Below are 18,198 nucleotides of genomic sequence, written 5' to 3' on the forward strand. Positions count from 1 at the left end.
AAGATAAAGGGAATACCCTAGGTCCTACGCTGATGTCTTATTCTATTCTCCCCTTTGCTCACTCCGCCCCAGCCTCCCCACCCTCCTTGCTCTTCATTCAATGTGCCAGGCATGCTACTTCCCCGGGACCTTGATGGTCTTTCCCCAGATGTCTGCCTAGTTTTTACCCTTACTTCCGTTTTCAGCTTGAATGGCATCCTATTGACCACCACAATTAAAATAGCGACCTCTGCCCAACCCTGCCAAATCATCTTATCCTTCTTTATTTTTCTTCCTAGCACTCAACATTTACATTGATGTCACTGCCCTCTGTTTAGTGTTCCATGAGGTCAGGGGCTTTGTTTTGTTTTCTGCTGTAATCGCATGTCCTTAGAGACTTGGCACAGAATAAATGACCATTAAATATTGTCGAATAGATAAATATCTTTTTTCCCCCACCATAATGTTTGGCAAAGCTGAAAACGAATGGAAACGTCCAGTACAGGTGAATATGTGGAAGTATCATACCATAACCTTTTTACAAGGCAAAGTGGTAATACATATGAAAATTTCAAATGTTCATATTCTATGACCCCCTCAAATTCCGTGATGTATAATATAGATAATTGTTCGTTGCTGTATTGCTTGCAATAATGAAACACTGGAAATAATCTAAATGTGTAGAATGTCTTCTAACTTTTAAAATGCAGTAAACTGCTTTATAGCCTTTAGAAAGAATGTACCAACATGGAATGAAGACCAAAATATATTGCAGTCGATACGTACAGTTTTTTTCTGACCAGACTCCTCCCCCAACTGTCCTTTATGATCTCCCCAAGTTGACCCAGGCAGGCCACAGAATGAAATCTGGCTAACTCTAGGCCAACTGAAGCCTCTTCTTGGGATTTAGAATTCGACTAAGGTGCTAGTATAGTCTGGTTACTCTACTTGAACTCTGAGGTCCTACAAAGCTGGAACTTTTTGGTGGCCATGTTCTTTCAAAGTGAGGAGCCAGAAAGCCTGTCTTCACAGTGAGAAAAACAAAGTTGATTGAGAAGAAAGAAAAGATAGGAGAGGCCTAACATTCAAGGCCTGTGTTATGATTTTTCTTCAGGACCAGTTTTATTCCTGTCCTTGGTTTACAAATACCACATATATTTGTGGTATTTGTGATACCACATATATTTGTGGTATTTGTGATACCACATATATTTGTGGTATTTGTGGCTTACTTGAAAGGATTCACCCTAAACTCTTAAAATAAGTTACCTTTAGGGATGAGATATGGGCAGGGAAAGGAGGAAATGGGGAGTTTAATTTTTACTTTATATACTTTTGTTTTTTTGAGACAGAGTCTCGCTCTGTTGCCCAGCCTGGAGTGCAGTGCCACAATCTTGGCTCACTGCAACCTCTGCCTCCCAGGTTCAAGCGATTCTCCCATCTCAGCCTCCAAGTAGCTGGGATTACAGGCGCATGCTACCACACCTGGCTAGTTTTTGTATTTTTAGTAGAGATGAGTTTTCACCATGTTGGCCAGGCTGGTCTTGAACTCCTGACCTCAGGTGATCCACCCACCTCACTTCCCAAAGTGCTGGGATTACAGGCGTGAGCCACTGCGCCCAGCCCACTTTATATACTTTTGACTGTGAATTTTTTTCTGAGACACATGGATTACTTTCATAATAAAGAACCCTTGCAGTTTTTTTTTTAAATCCGAAAATATTAATACTTCCAGCATATTCCTGGTCAGCCAGAAATACTGAAAATGCTGTGTATATGGTAGGAGGTGGTCCCTCAAGATTTTTTTTTTTTTCTAAATGATGAGGTCTGTTATGAGAACTTGCTTATATGTTATAGAAGCTTGTTGTTAAATGAAAATAATTTATATACATTTATTCATGAAATAATTTTGAGCTCCTACTTTTGTTACCAGTGGAGGGTCTTGACTGCAAGTTGTCCAGTTTCTTGGCATTTTGAACAAAGAATTGGACAAAATGCACAGCAAAGCAAGGCAAGAATGAAGCAACAAAAGAATGAAGCAACGAAAGAACGAAAGCAGGGATTTATTGAAAATGAAAGTACATGGCCGGGCATGATGGCTCACACCTGTAATCCCAGCACTTTGGGAGGCCAAGGTGGGTGGATCTCTTGAGGTCAGGAGTTTGAGACCAGCCTGGTCGACATAGTGAAACCCCGTCTCTGCTAAAAATCCAAAATTAGCCAGGTGTGGTGGTGTGCACCTGTAATTCCAGCTGGAAGCTGAGGCAGGAGAATCACTTGAACCTGGGAGGCGGAGGTTGCAGTGAGCCGAGATTGTGCCACTGCACTCCAGCCTGAGTGACAGAGTGATACTCTGTCTCAAAAAAAGAAAATGCAACTACACAGCACAGAAGGGCCTGGATACATAATCATCTTGGGTCCAAATACTCCCTAGAAGTTTCCCATTGGCCACCTGGAGCTCACCTCATATAAATGAAGTGGTGGCCCCCAATAGGTCTGATTCTTGGGGAAAGCAATGAATCAGAGGCTGAAGTGGAGTTACAAAGGTCACACTCCTGTGCAAACATCTGATTGGTTGCAAAAAGCAATGTTACAGAGTTACAAAGTTGCACTTCTGTGCAAACGAAGACTCAGCTGGCAATCAGTCTGACTGGGTAGGGACAGCCAATTTCTTATCTGCCTCACAGAAAAGGTGGGGATTTGCAAAGGGCATAGCCTCTGCTCCTTTTGTTACTTAGGGTGGAAAGTTAGGGTTTTCCTTTAAATTTCGTTCTAGAAAGTTGGTGTGAAAACGCCTTAGGTTCCCTGACTCCAGGCCCTATTCTCCTGCCTCACTTTCATTAAGACAGGTATAGCCAGCACGGTGGCTTACGCCTGTAATCCCAGCACTTTGGGAGGCCAAGGCGGGCAGATCACCTGAGGTCGGGAGTTTGGGACCAGTCTGATCAACATGGAGAAACCCCATCTCTACTAAAAATAAAAAATTAGCTGGGCATGGTGGCGCATGCCTGCAGTCCCAGCTTCTCGGTAGGCTGAGGTGGGATAATCGCTTGAATCCGGGAGGCAGAGGTTGAGGTGAGCCGAGATCGCGCCATTGCACTCCAGTCTGAGCAACAAGAGTGAAACTCCGTCTCAAAAAAAAAAAAAAAAAAAAAAAAGTATAGTCACTGACCAGCTGGAGCTGACAATAGAGGCGGAGATTTCAGACACATGAATGGATACTTACAGTACAGTGCGTGAGTGCTCTGGTAGGGAAGTAAGGGATTCTGGTTCCAGGGGCATCTACTACAGACTTAGGGGTTTGAGAAAGGCTTCTTAAAGTGCCTTGGGAAGGAGAAGTAAAGGAAGAAAAGGAAGGTGAGGAGGTCCAGTGTTGGAATAAGCAGAAGTATTCCAGCCAGAGGGATCAGGGAGTGATATAGGCCTAGAAGGGAGAACTTGGGAGTGTTCAGGAAACCAACGGCGGTAAGGATGGAGATGAGAAAAAACAGATATTTGAGAGTTGAAGAGCCATATTCTAGAGTTTGGATTGTGTGCTAAAGGCAATTGAGAACCTTTGAAGGCAAGTGCAGCAAATTGTTTCCTACAGCTTTCTGTGGCTGTAGGGTAGAGATGGATTGTAGCCAATTAGAATGAAGACTGTAGAGACGGTCTTTGCCATAGGCCAACAAAGTGATGAACTGAGTAGGACTGTGGCCGCTGCTTCCCACCCTCACCAGAAGAAGGGCTAATCCACACTTGCAATTGAATTGATTGAATTGGGCTGGGGGGGGCCTACAATTCCCAGCGGTCTGGTCTGCGGGCGGGGGCGGGGGCGGGGGCAATGTAATTCGAGAAGCCAGAGAACCTAGGAGGGAAAAATCGGCTGGAGATGGCAAGAGGAGGCATGCGTTAAATTGTGGTCATGCGGAGCTAAGTGTCTTTGAGACATTAAATCGGACACGTCCTGTAGGTTATACAGGCGCCAAGGAAGAAAATCTGCATAAGAACACGATTTTTTCTTTGAGGGAGTTTAACTCTCTCGGCCAGAAACAGTCCTGTCCTGCGTTTCTTAATTTTTTTCCGAATCCCACATGCCCCTCGAAGGCCCCGCGGACTCGTGCCAGCGCGCCCGCGCATGCTCAGTAGCAAGACGTGCTAGGCAATGAGGAGGGAGATGAGTTTTCCGTAACCTGAAGCAACATCCTCCTGATTCCTCATTAAAGAAAAAGGCGGGAACTAGTCAAAAGCCGGGGACTGATGGGACGCTCGGATCTGCGCGTCCCGCCCATTTCGGCCTCTGATTGGTGAATGTCTTTGGCTTATGGCAGAGGAGCCCGCCTCATTGGCTCTCAGGCTCCAGAGCAGCAGGTCTCCGGCGCCGACCCCGCCTCCCCCAGCTGCCGACGTGGGGCGGGCAGCCGCCGGCGGCTGGGAGCCGAGGCGTCGGTGCAGAGCGGGAGACGGGTATGGGGGGGCTGCGGCTGCTGGCTGTGGCCCTCACGTGCTGCTGGTGGCCGCAGGGCAGCCAGGGTAAGACCCTGCGGGGCAGCTTCAGCAGCACCGCGGCCCAGGACGCCCAGGGCCAGCGCATCGGCCACTTCGAGTTCCATGGTAGGTCTGGGGGCGGGGAGGGGGATGAAGGCGCGCTGGCCCATTCCGCCGGCTGGGTCCGCGGGCCGCTCCTCCCGGCCCCTCCCTGCCACGTTGGGCGAGGCCGGCGACTTCCCCAGCCTCACCTGGACCTCCAGCGTTGCAACAGCTGCCGCGAATGGTGGGATGCGTTCCTTGCCAACCCCGCTGGTGCGGCTTTCCAGCCCCAGGCAGCGGCCTCTCGCCACTAGTGATCGTGTTCCGCACCTGGAAGCCGGTTTCCATTTCCCCAACCCTCCCCTTGCAAGCCAATGTGCAAAAGACTGGTCGGCCGCATCTTTCCAGATCCTTCCCGCAAAGAAGCATATTTGCTCCTTCCTGTCTCGGCCACACTGTGACGGGAGAATTTAACCCTAGGAACTTAAATTTCCTTTTTTTTTTTTTAAAGACCAATTTCCTGAGACCTACTTGCAACAGAGTGGTTTTGGAAACCAAGTAAAACACTTGATAATGTAGTTGTTATATTGAGCAGTTTGGTTACTTGGCTACTAGGGCAGTAGATTTACTATGGGCGGTAAGGCCTAGAATTAAGCTGATGAAAATGCATTTAAGTAGCATCCTGGAAGCTCCCTAATTTGTGTTCTGTGTGGCTCTTCTGAAATCAGAGTTGCGTTTGATTTCAGACCTTTTGGTCTTCCTCAAAAATCAGTAATTATTCCTTCAATAAATGCATTTGCAATTCATTCTAATTTTGGTCTCATTTGCACTCTCACAATTTAAGTGTTTTTCTTGGTACTCTTAATTTGACTAGTGCTGTATTTCAAATAATTATTTGCCTTGATGACATTAGGAACTTTGATTTGTACAGTCTTTAGCATTAAAAGATGCAACGATGAACATCAGAATATTGGCCTAGAAAATATTGTTAGGAGAAGGTAATAGAAACGGAACTACTTTGGTGAGAAAAGGAATTTAAAGTATTGGGAAATTACAGAATTGACAGAATAAAGGGAAGGGATCCTGATTTTTTTTTTTTGAAGTTTTTAAGATAGCTAAGAAAAGGAGTTTCAGTAACCCAGTTTTTCAAAATCCAATGTGGAATATATTTTGGGTGAATGAAGAAGAAACACTAGAAACAATTTTATTATTTTTTGGTCACATTTTGAGTTTCTCATTCAACGGACTGTAACCATACTTTGAGTATTGACAGCCACTGTCTTAAATGGCACAATGTGGACAGTGTTGGAAAATGTGGGATGTATAGAAGACGTGGGTTATTACTTAGGACCAGCAGAGAGACTTGGACGACCTCATAGTTCCTGATGATCATCTGGTAAACGTGGAGGAGAAACATGTACTAAATTCAGATTTCTCAAGACAGATTGGGGATAAGGTGTTTCAAGTGCGTTCATTCTGTTTCATATGTGTAAAATCACATATAGTTATTACCAATTTTCATGAATCCCAATTCAGTAAAATAATAATACAAAAACTATACTGAAACAATGAACTGTAACTAGGAATGCAATTTACAGTGTCAATTGGGCCTCAGAATCACTTTTAAGACTTCAAAATATGTAATCAATTTATGTAAGAGACTTGCACATTCTTTGATATATATACTGTATATTTAAATATATTTAAAATGTTTAATCAAAGTGGTAATTATAGTAACAAAAGCATAGAAAAAAAATTTCCAGGAGAACAGAAGATCTTAAAATGAAAAACAGTCTCCTGTCTTAGCTCTTTCACCCAGAATCCCTTTCCCTAGAGGCAATAACTTATTGCCATTTCTGTTCTGGGCCTTAAATGTAGTTGGTGTGTGCAACCAGGTTCATTCTGTATTCATCTTACAACATATATTATTCTGAAAGTTCTTTTTTTTTAAAAAAGAAGCCAGACTCGGTGGGTGGCTCCTGCCTGTAATCCCACCGCTTTGGGAGGCAGAGGCGGGCAGATCACTTGAGGTCAGGAGTTCAATACCAACCTGGCGGCTGGGCGTGGTGGCTCACACCTGTAATCCCAGCACTTTGGGAGGCTGAGGCGGGCGGATCACCTGAGGTCAGGAGTTAAAGACCAGCCTAGCCATCATGGTGAAACCCCGTCTCTATAAAAATAAAAAAATTAGCCAGGCATGATGGCAGGTGCCTGTAATTCCAGCTATTTTGGGAGGGTGAGGCAGGAGAATTGCTTGAACCGGGGAGGTGGAGGTTGCAGTTAGCTGAGATCGTGCCATTGCACTCCAGCCTGGGCAATAGAGCGAGAATATGTCTCAAAAATAAATTAAAAAAAAAAAAAAAGACCAACCTGGCCAACATGGTGAAACCCTGTCTCTACTAAAAATACAAAAATTAGCTGGATGTGGTGATGCTGGGTGTGGTGGCGCATGCCTGTAATCCCAGCTACTCCTACTCAGGAAGCTGAGGCAGGAGAATCAGGAGAATCGCTTGAACCTGGGAGGTGGAGGTTGCAGTGAGCCGAGATTGCGCCACTGCACTCCAGCCTGAGTGACAGAGTAACACTCTGTCTCAAAAAAAAAAAAAAGAGTTTTGCTCTGTCACCCAGACTGGAGTGCAGTGGTGTAATCAAAGCTTACTGCAACCTCAGACTCCCAGGCTAAAGCCATCCTCCCATCTCAGCCTTCTGAATAGCTGAGACTACAGGCTCAGCCACCAAGCCCAGCTAATTTTTTTTTTTTTTTAAATAGCAACAGGATCTGACTTTGTTTCCCAGGCTGGTCGCAAACTCTTGGGCTGGGAATCCACCCACCTTGGCCTCCTAAAGTGCTGGGATTACGGGTGTGGCCACTGTGCCCAGCCCCTGAAAGTTCTTTTGTAAAAGTCATAGATACCAAATTTTGTTTTAGGTATAATATGTCTACCCCAGAACACATACATTTAAACTTTCCTGCTATTAGCTATGTTTATTTTTTATATTAAGAGTATAATTAAATATTAACACCTATGTCATATTAAAAAACAGAAACTTTGGTGGGACATTTCTATAGATTATGAATAAAATATAAAACGTGAAGTGGTTGTAAAGTGAGGCAAAAATTTTAATACAGTGAATTGTTCAAATACCCCAGATATTGCGGTTTGTTGAGTGAAATATCAGTTATCAGCTGAATTTCAAGGAAATACCACACGTTCATTTGAATAATCTCTTGCTTCTGAATGTTGTGTTCATTCTGATGTGATTTACCTAGTTAAGCGAGATTTAAGAAGAATTGTGCTTTTTAAATTTCCATTTTGGTAAGTAGAGGTGTTGAGTTGTCCTCATGTCTCAGTTTCATGTAAGACCAAACTAGTTGATGATTTTTGTTTTAATGTCAAGGTGACCATGCTCTTCTGTGTGTCAGAATCAACAACATAGCAGTAGCTGTTGGAAAAGAAGCTAAACTCTACCTGTTCCAAGCCCAGGAATGGCTAAAGCTACAGCAAAGCAGTCATGGTTATAGCTGTAGTGAAAAATTATCCAAAGCTCAGTTGACAAGTGAGTATATCCTTTTTACTTTGATCATTAGATATAGTTTTTTCCTCCTAATGTTGAAATATAGTACCATATGTACATACGTTATGTTTCCTGACAGCATAATCCCACTGTGATGACACTTTGTCTAGTACATTTTAAGCTGAGTTTTAACAGTGCCTTTCCCTTTTTATCATTCATCGTTTTTGAAAAAAAAATCCAGATAATTTATATAGGAGTCCTTTCTTTCATTGACTCTTTACAGTTTGCATAATTTATGCCAATATGGAAACTATATTTTGACCCAGTGGCAGCATGGAATGAATGGTAACATTTGTTGAATGCTAATTATCTGCCAGCACTGAGCTAAATGCCAATGTATTATCTTAGTTAATTGGGTAATTTAGCTTGAGTGATGCTATTTCACAACACGTCATTTGAACATGAGACTTAGTTATATGGTGATAAAATATGTCACTTTGATAGCCAGGTGCAGTGGCTCACGCCTGTAATCTCAGCACTTGGGAAGGCCAAGGTGGGTGGATCACCTGAGGTTGGGAGTTTGAGACCAGCCTGGCCAACATGGTGAAACCCCGTCTCTAGTAAAAATACAGAAAAAAATTAGACAGGTGTGATGGCATGCACCTGTAATCTCAGCTACTTGGCAGGCTGAGGCATGAGAATTGCTTGAACCTGGGAGGCAGAGGTTGCAGTGAGCCAAGATCATACCACTGTACTCCAGCCTGGGCGACAGAGTGAGACTTTGTCTCAAAAAAGTCACTTTGAGATGTACCGCCACCACATCATTTGTATACTTCTGTATTTGCCTCTAGAGAGGCTGTACTTTTTAAATCCTAATCTAGTGGCTTAAATCCGTGATCCCATTCATTCTCATCAACATTGTCCTGTGCATTAGGGTGCTAGCCATCCAGAGTGAGTGAAAATTTTTTTAAATACGGAAATGAAGAACATGTGCCATTGTTTCCATTTTGCACCTCGCAAGTTAATTAGGTGTAGAAGACATTAGAAATTTGAAGCATCCATGAGGAAAAATGGGAATTATTCTTTTCTTTTTCCTCTTATTATTCAGGGACTCATCCATATATGGAACATGGTAGTCTCTTCTCTTAGCCTATTCTAGTGAAGCATTCATTTCTAAACATCCGGCCTTTATCTTATCAGCTGTCTGATTCCCTCATAAGGCAACTAGCTAGATCAGTGAAAAGAGCAGAGGTCCCCAGTCCTTGCCACCCATTGTGGGGATCTTTAATGTAGATTTGTGAGATGATATTGTGAGAAGATAGTATCCTGAAGATGAATGACAATTACATACAATTATTTACTTTGACCCTGAATTCAAAACTTATCTGGGAAATATATGCAGATTCTCTTGATTGGTTGTCTCTTCCTTTCTCTGCCAGTTTGCTCATCTAAGTGTTGCACGTATGTGTAAAAGGTCATGTCCTTCAGTTCCCAATTCCTCTGGCGTCTAAACTGAACTCACCATCTTCCCCATCCAGACCTGGTCCTCTTCTGATGTCCCCTGTTTTAAGAATTGGCACCACCATCCATCCAGTAAACAGTTGAGAAACCAAGGTGTCTTCTAATACTCCCCTCTTTGACCTTTCTACCCCCTCATCCATCAGTTAAGTCTTGAGGTTTTACTTTTAAATATCTCTTGAATTCATCTTGCCTTTGCTATTTCGACAGTCTCCTACCTGGTTATTTTATAGCCATGCTGGTCCCCCTTCTGTAACTAGATCTTTCTAAATAGCAGATTTGGTTATGTTACATTCACTTCCTTACCACACCCTTAAAATAAATGGTTTCCCTTAACCTGACCGGGCCTCCTTAACCTGACCAGCAAAGCCATTGTAGACTGGCTGCTGCTTACCTCTCCGTTTCATCTCAGGGCATTGCCCCACTCACTGCATTTTATTTCAGTGCTACTCTGAGCCTTTGCATAGGCTTTTTCCTCTTCAGCCTCCCCTCTGGCTCCTCCGTCGATTATAAGTTAACACCTAAGTTTTTATAGCCTCTTGCTTTCCTGCATAGCACTTACTATAGTTACCACTTTACATTTTATTTATTTGTTATAAAATCAGTCAATGAGGGCAGTAGGGCTCTTCTGGTGTGTTCATTCACTGAGCGCTTCCACTGTTTCATGTACTGCTAGGTACTGTTGATAGATCAGTGACCAAAATGTCCTTAAGGCTGGTGGAGGTGACCAGAATGAATCAGATGAATGTGAATAAATGTAAAATTGCAATTTTGATAAGTACTATGAATGCTAATTATATGGCACTATGAGAATGAGAATTGATGATACCCTGGTGCTTAGTTAAGTTTTTACTAAGTATTTGTAGAATGAATAGTCGTAGACCTTCATGCTTAAGGGCTTTTTGTTTGGCTGGTTGTTAGCTTTTTGTGTTTGGCATCTCAAAGACTTTTTCTATCTCCAACAAAAACTTACTAGGCAGTTTAAAGCTTTGAGCTATAGGAATATTGATTTGTTCTCTTGTATCACATAGTCAGTATTTATATACTTTATACACTTAAAAACCTCATTTTCGTATGAGTCATATTCCTGTATTCCCAGAACTTCTGTATACAGGGAGACAGTGTGGTGCAATGGGAAGACCACAAAACTGAGTATCACTGCTAGTGATTTATAACAAGAACTTGTTATCTTTGAACCTCATTTTACTTACCTGTACAACAAGCAAGTTGGACTAGGTGTCCCTAAGGTTCATGATAGTTCCAAAATGCTGCCATTCTCGTTATAACTCTTAAGGATGGAGTTACTTATGTATAGGACTACAACTTAACAAAACCTTCTGATGTTGTTTCTTTTTCTAGTTTCTCTTTCTTTTCCCTGTTCTGTTAAGTGCAGAGGTATATTTTGAAATTGTGGAATGGAAGATAACAGGTAACAGGAATTTTAGAGGAATGAAGGTTGTTTTGTCAAATTTTGGGGCTTAAAATAAATTTAATACTGATTTCTACATATATGTACTTCACCAATTTTTTTTTCCAATAACAAAATCCAAATCTTAAGTCTCTAACTTTTATATATTGTCATATTTATGGTATGTTATTTAGGAGCTTAGGTACATTTAAACAAAAAGCATATCCTTAAATTCATGATGTAATAGTAACACATATTTAAGAATAGTTCCTTATAGCAAGTGCTTTTCTTAGCTATTAATGAGACTTAAGAGTTAACAGCCTTTCACCTATTTGGTAATGAACTCAGTAACTCTGCCCAGCTCCTGCGTAAAACCTTGCTGCTGCTGTGTACTATGAAAAGACTAGCAGATTAGAAAAATCTTAGTGTTGAATGTTGCTTGACTCTCCCAAATTAATGTTTGAAAAATTATTTTTCAGTCATCTCTTTGTTCTGTCATAAAAATCTGATTTAAAAAATACTAAAAACTATTTTGTAGATTTTTAAAGCAAGCAAACAAGACATTTGAAAGCACTGAAAATGATGAGTTTATGTATTTGTATCTAAAACTTAACGAGGAGATTCGGAGGAATTTTCTATCAGATTACAAGAGCTAAATGTAATATTGTATATAAAACATTTCAGTGTTGTCTTTTTACATGTTATGCATATGATTCCTTTTGTAGTTTGGTATATTTTATAAATCATTTAAAGGTGTTAGTATTTTATTGTGTGTTTTGGTTAACAGTATTCAATTCCTTTTATAATATGATTGGATAATTAGCTATTCAACACCATTCTCAGCAGTTCAAGTTTTGTTAATATTTGAGGTACTAATTACACCAGCATAGAATATGCATGCTGTGTTGTAGTCTTTTGTCTCAGAAACAATGAACACACAGTTTTGTCAAGAGGCTTGTTTCCCAGTCTTGCCGAAAAGACAGCAAGACAAAAACTAAAGGCCGGTATCACTTTATGAAGCATACTTTTATTTCTGTTTGAAGTAAATCCACATAATTTAAAATGAAACATCAAAAATATATTGGTAAAAGTGTGGTTTTTTTTATATTTTATCTAAGAGAAAAAGGGCAAATGATAAAAATGGCAACACAGCAGAGCCTTTATATAATGAGGTCCGGATTATATAATTGCAAATTGCACATTTAAACAGTCTTATTTGTGAATCATTTATTGATCATATATTAAATTCTTATTAAAAGTCTTCCAATATTTAACAGAAACTAGAGTCTTTGCTACATTTTTCCAGAAACTGTATGTGTGTGCGTGTTTTTTTTTTTTTAAGGTAGTTTAAATGTCAGCTAACTTATAGTAGCCAAAAAGCAATGCCATGGTGGTGGTAATCAGATCCTCTTGTTCAATTTAACCACCAATGAACGAAATTCCCAGTTGTACAGTCCAAGTCCTCAAAATTCAAATCCTGACTACATCTGTATCTCATTCCTAAAGACAACCTATAAATAACATTTTTCCAACTTTCCACTAGGAAAATTTCCCAACATACAGAAAGGTTGAAATTATAGTACAACCAGCATCCATATATCCTCTGCTTAGACTCAATAATTGTTAATATTTTGTTAAATTTGCTTTATGTCTATATGTTTGTGATTTTTGTTTTAATTGAACCATGTGAAAATAAGCAGCAGGTATCACAGTTTGCCCCACCATACCTAAGCATACATCTTCTAAGAGTAAAGAAATTCATCTGTTTAACTATCATACACCTAAGAAAATGAGTAATTCTATAATGTCCTCTGAAATCTATTCCATACATACATTTCTAGTTACCTCAAGAAATGTCTTTTATTTATTAAAAATGTTTTTTCTACAATTGAGAAAAAGATTAAGACTAATTTGTCCTTAAATATTGACATGTTGTGGGGGCAATCTAGAGTTGGGAATTGGGTCCATCATAATACTGTTTTAAAAATACTTTGTGTAGAATTATGCTCTTTCCATATACTTTTCATTTGCCCCTCACAAGAACTCTGCGCTAGCAGGGCAGGTATCTTTATTTGACTATTGAAGAAACAAATTTAGAGAGTTTGTAAATTTATTTGCTGAGTCACAAGGCCAAGACTCGCTCTTCTAACTCTACTCTTTTTGTTACACCCAGAACTTGAGACACTCCTCTCCTAGGCAGCTTCGTGTTAGTGTTAGTCAGTGCCTCTTAGGTCAGGTCAGATTCAGAAACCGCAATTACTTTTGCACCAACCTAATAGTTTTAGGTCCAGAAGGAATCTTAGACATCATTTTGTGTTTCTCAGAAGGGAGTGCCGTTGGCATTTTAGGGGGAATAATTCTTTGCATGAGGTTCAACACAGCCCCCCTCCAAGTATCTAACCAGCTATTGTGACAAAAAAACTATCCCCTCACATTTTCAGATGCCCTGGAGGAAAGGAGATTACCCTGGATTGAGAACCACTTACTAATATAACTACCTTGTTTTAAAGAAACGAAAAGCAGAATTGACATTTAGCAACTACTCTGTGACAGTTACCATGCTAGGTGACTCAAATAACTTAGTGCTTATATCAGCCCTTTGCTGTAGGTAGTATCTTCATTTTACAGATGAAGAAAGTGAGTGTCATTGCTTATGTAACTTACCCAAGGTCACACAACAGGTAAGTATTGAAGCCAGGATTCAAACATACATCTGAATGATGCCACACACCCCCCACCCCTGACTGTATCATACTACTTCATGTGGACCTGATCCAGTATAATAACTTCTACATTCCTGTAATTTCTATTTTTTCTGCTTTTTGTACACCTTTAAAGAACAACCAATCAGAAAAAGATTTTGGAAAATCTTTTGAAAATACATAGTTTTTAGATATAATGATTTTGTAAGTTGAATGCTCCATTTTAAATTTAACTCGAGTAATCTTCAAAAATGTCACTGTGATTGTTGCACAGCATTGTAGATGTGCTTAATGCCATAGACTGTACACTTAAAAATGGTTAAAATGATACATTTAGCATTGTGTATGTTTTACCACAATAATTTTTTTGAATGTCATTAACCAACCCGGAAACTGAAAATATCGAAAATCAAAATTCAAAGTTTCAGCCGCCGAGACCAAGATGGTGGCGAGACTCGGCACTTTCCTCAAGAATGCCTGGGCCAGGGAGCCAGTGCTGGTCGTGTCCTTCATCACTGGGAGCCTAGCTGTAATTCTGCCCCCACTCAGCCCCTACACCAAGTACTTCATCATGATCAACGAGACCATGCCCTACAACTACCCAGTGCCCGTCCGCAATGATGGGAACATGACCAATGTGCCCGGCCACCCCCAGGATCCCCAGAGCTCCAGCTTGGAGTGGCTGAAGAAACTGAGCACCTCCACTGACAGAGGAGGCCCCTCCCATCGCTCCCAATACGAATGTGAAAACCAAGAAGAAAAAAAAAAAAAAAAAATTCAGAGTTTCAGTGAAGCCATTCTACTTGTGGTGTTTTATAGTCATACTTTTATAGTGATTCCTTGGTTAAAAACATCATTTTTATCTCCTTTGCAGATAAATTCTGATTTATTCTATAAATATCTGGTTTATAAGACTTATTCCAAATACTACACAAGGTCTTGGATTTCTGAGACAATAAAAATTAAAAGATTGTCCTAACCTCAAATTGATTATATGACTAAAACAGTGAAACACATTTGAGAGTTTTGTTACAAAAGGTGTTTTCTTTCTCTTTAAAGTGACCATGAACCAGACCGAACATAATCTGACAGTGTCCCAGATTCCGTCTCCACAAACGTGGCATGTGTTTTATGCAGACAAGTATACATGCCAAGATGACAAGGAGAATTCTCAGGTGGAAGATATCCCATTTGAAATGGTGTTACTAAACCCAGATGCCGAAGGGAATCCATTTGATCATTTTAGTGCTGGAGAATCTGGTAAGAATATGTATTTGAATATATCCTAAATTCAGGAAAAGATTTATGTACAAATATATTCATGTTGTATTTTTAAAATCAAAAATGAAAGCAACCTGTGTTTCCAAAACTAGAGAAATGGTTAAATTAATCTTCTTATAGCATTTTGATAGCCATCATATTAATTTTTAAAAGCAGAGTATTACTTGAGTGTATTAAAACCTGCAAAGAATAAAACAGAAAGAAGCACGAAAATATTAATAGATTATTTTGATACTCTGGGTTGGTAGAATTGTATAGTTTTGTTTGTTTGCTTGTTTGTTTTGGCTCCAGACAGGAAACAACTTGTGTAGTTTATAGTTTATACATTCTAAACATTTTTGTTTTTATGATAACCTTGCATTATTTTTATAAACAGAAAAATGGTAACAAATTAAACAATTTAAATTGTTAATGATTAAATGAGATTAGAAACTCAGCTACTTTGTATGGGTAACTCTGTACTAGCTTGTTTGAACAGATTTAGGGATTGCCTTCATTGAAGCTTACAACAATTTAGGGATGATCAGAGTCCATAATACTTCTCAGAATCAGATGTACTCATATGAAATATTTCATCAAAATGTTAGGTAACTATGTTCTGTCCTACTGAGGTAAGATTCCACCCCCAGCAGAAATGAATGACTTCTTATGATCATGATGAACATGCTATGAAGTATAACTGATTTGTAAATTAACATATTGGAGTAAGGATTTGTAGGCCATCTGTCAAAGAAAAGCATTAAGGGTTTACCTCTTCATGAGTTCATTGGCTGTTTGAAAGAGTCAATCTGCTTAAGAGAAAAATTTAATTCCATTGTATCCCATTGGCCATAGAGTGGGGTGGGTGGAGGTGAGGCAGGAGTGAGGCCACATTAGCTTAAACTGATTGTTTAGTTCAAAGTATAAATTTGTCACAGCTAAAAAAGCAACTTGAGAATTGTGACAGTAGGTCACAAATAATGTTTTAAGGGATAAACTTTTTTAAAATATCCTTTGTTTGGAAAAAACATATATCTAGTGACAGAATGGTGTGCTAATTTTTTTTATTTTTATTTTTTAGAGACGGGGTCTCGCTATGTTGCCCAGGTTGTCTCAAACTACTGGGTTCAAGCAATCCTCCCACCTTGGCCTCCTAAGGTGTTGGGATTACAGGCGTGAGCCGCTGCACTTGGCCCTAAATGTTTTAAAGTGGTTAATTTGAAGTTCTTTCTGTGAAAGAAATGAAATAGTGTAAGCTACTCAAATTGTTTCTGAATGCAGATGAATGTAAAGGTTAAATTTCATTAATGATACTTTCGACTAGTATAGATCATTATTGGAAGTCAGTTTAGTCCTTTCATTTCCTTAATCTTTTTAAAGATGCCAACTTTTTTCTGTATTTTGGAAAGGCATTGATGGAACCCAGGTCTACTAAGAGCATTGAATGGATGGTTGGACTAAATTGCTCCTCAGGTGCTTTTTTTTTTTTTTTTTTTTTAAATTTTATTTTTTGAGACGGAGGCTTGCCCTGTCGCCCAGCCTGGAGTGCAGTGGTGCAGTCTCGGCCCACCGCAACCTCTGCCTCCCGGGTTCAAGCAATTCTCCCGCCTCAGCCTCCTGAGTAGCTGGGACTACAGGCGCCCACCACTACACCTGGCTAATTTTTGTATTTTTAGTAGAGACGAGGTTCCACCATGTTGGCCAGAACTCCTGACCTCAGGTGATCTGCCTGCCTTGGTCTCCCAAAGTGCTGGGATTACAGGCGTGAGCCACCGCACACAGCCTTCAGGTCCTTTTTAACTGTAAGGCTTCATTATTTCATATGACACTTATTTTTAGGACTGGTCAAGGCTCACTAGGAAGTAATGTTCTGCTGCAGTTGTTGCGTGTGCAAACCCTGCTGCCTCTAGTGGAGTACAGATCAATTAGCACTTCCTCTCCTGCCTTCCAGGCTGTAGTCCTTTGGCTCAAAAGGTGGTTTTATGTATTGAGTGGATCCATGAGACTTTTCTGGATCCTGATATGCTTTTACTTGCCTCCTTATCCAGGCTTCCATTCTTGGTCTTTTTCTTCATCACCAATTTGGCATGTAAACTTTTATCCCAGGCTATAAAGTGATCACATTTGTGCCCTGTGCCATGCTTGGACCACTGAATCCCAGTCATACCTTGCCTTGTCCTGAACCTTGCCTATGTCTTCCAGTGTTTTCCTCAACATCTTGAGTTGTGGCTAGCTTTTCTTTATGATGCATACTAACCGTTATGATTCAGTTCTTAGTTTTGTCTCCTTCTGACCTACCTTTTCCTGATTTTTGTGACTGATTTTGATTTTATGCTTACTCTTGTGTCTAAAAGCTGTCTTTCTTATACTACAATGGGGAAATTACATTGAGTATGTCAGCAACAATATTTAAACAAGGGGCAAAACCTCACTATAATCGTATGTATTTTCATTAAGCATGACATTCTATGCAAGGCTTACCTTCGGGGATTAATCATTAGAAAGTGCCAGAAGTACCCAAAAGCGTCCAGCCTTGTTATGTGGCTTCCTCTAAACATCACATCATTTTATTGATTAAAATGCTTAAAAGCTTTTGTGAATAACTCTACATTGAAGTATCAATGAGTGGTTCTTAACCCATCACTGTATGCATCTGGTTTAAGGTTATGAGGGTTAAAACAAAAATTCAGATATTCACACCCAGAGACTCAGATAGATTTGGTTTGGAGTGGAAGCCAGTTAAAGCTCTAAAGTTGATTCTTACGTACAGAACCGCTGATCTAAAAGTCCATCTTTCACATTGTTTTAGTAATGTGTTTTAAAATACAGCCTTAAGAGGGATTCTTCCTACTTTATAGCCTCAGGTATGGAATTTGTTTACAGGGAAAATGTTCAATTCATTTTAGAAACTTCTGCTAGTTTGTCTAATTATCTGCTATAAGTAGGAAAAATTGATTTGCTATGCTTTTTACAGAAAATTGACTATTACCACATGTCTCAGAGGTTTGAATTAGAGTAACCTGGTGCAGATAGTTGCAATTAATGTTACAGGTTATTCTGGTTAAATTTCATAATTTGTTTTCTTTCAAACCAATTATGTATTTTATATCTACCAGACTTTGGTTAATCCTCTATTTTACAGAGTTGGTCTAGATTAAACAAAGTAAGGCAAGTGTGATGCCGATTGACAAAGTACTAAATAGGATTATAATATTTTAAGGTACAATGAAATAAAACTGCTTCTTTAAAAGATTAGAATCCTTGTTAACTATATTTGTACTCTAATTAGAGACCAAGAAGTACCCA

At 39.9% G+C, this 18,198-nt stretch overlaps 1 protein-coding gene across 2 annotated transcripts in view; it reads left to right on the top strand.

The window, feature by feature from the left end:
* Positions 1 to 4,155: 4,155 nt before the first annotated feature.
* Positions 4,156 to 18,198, top strand: part of GPR180 (G protein-coupled receptor 180) — a 62,809-nt gene continuing 48,766 nt past the window's right edge. For both annotated transcript variants that reach the window (XR_010109695.1, XM_003832024.5), the window contains exons 1-3: positions 4,156 to 4,572; positions 7,888 to 8,046; positions 14,692 to 14,892. Coding sequence is in view for 1 of the 2 variants with exons in the window: in XM_003832024.5 (XP_003832072.1) it covers positions 4,428 to 4,572; positions 7,888 to 8,046; positions 14,692 to 14,892 (505 nt within the window). In the remaining variant the exon portion in view is untranslated. The remainder of the gene's footprint in view (positions 4,573 to 7,887; positions 8,047 to 14,691; positions 14,893 to 18,198) is intronic.

The sequence above is a fragment of the Pan paniscus genome, chromosome 14 (genome assembly GCF_029289425.2).
Source record: "Pan paniscus chromosome 14, NHGRI_mPanPan1-v2.0_pri, whole genome shotgun sequence".
In the NCBI taxonomy this organism is placed as follows: Eukaryota; Metazoa; Chordata; class Mammalia; order Primates; family Hominidae; genus Pan; species Pan paniscus.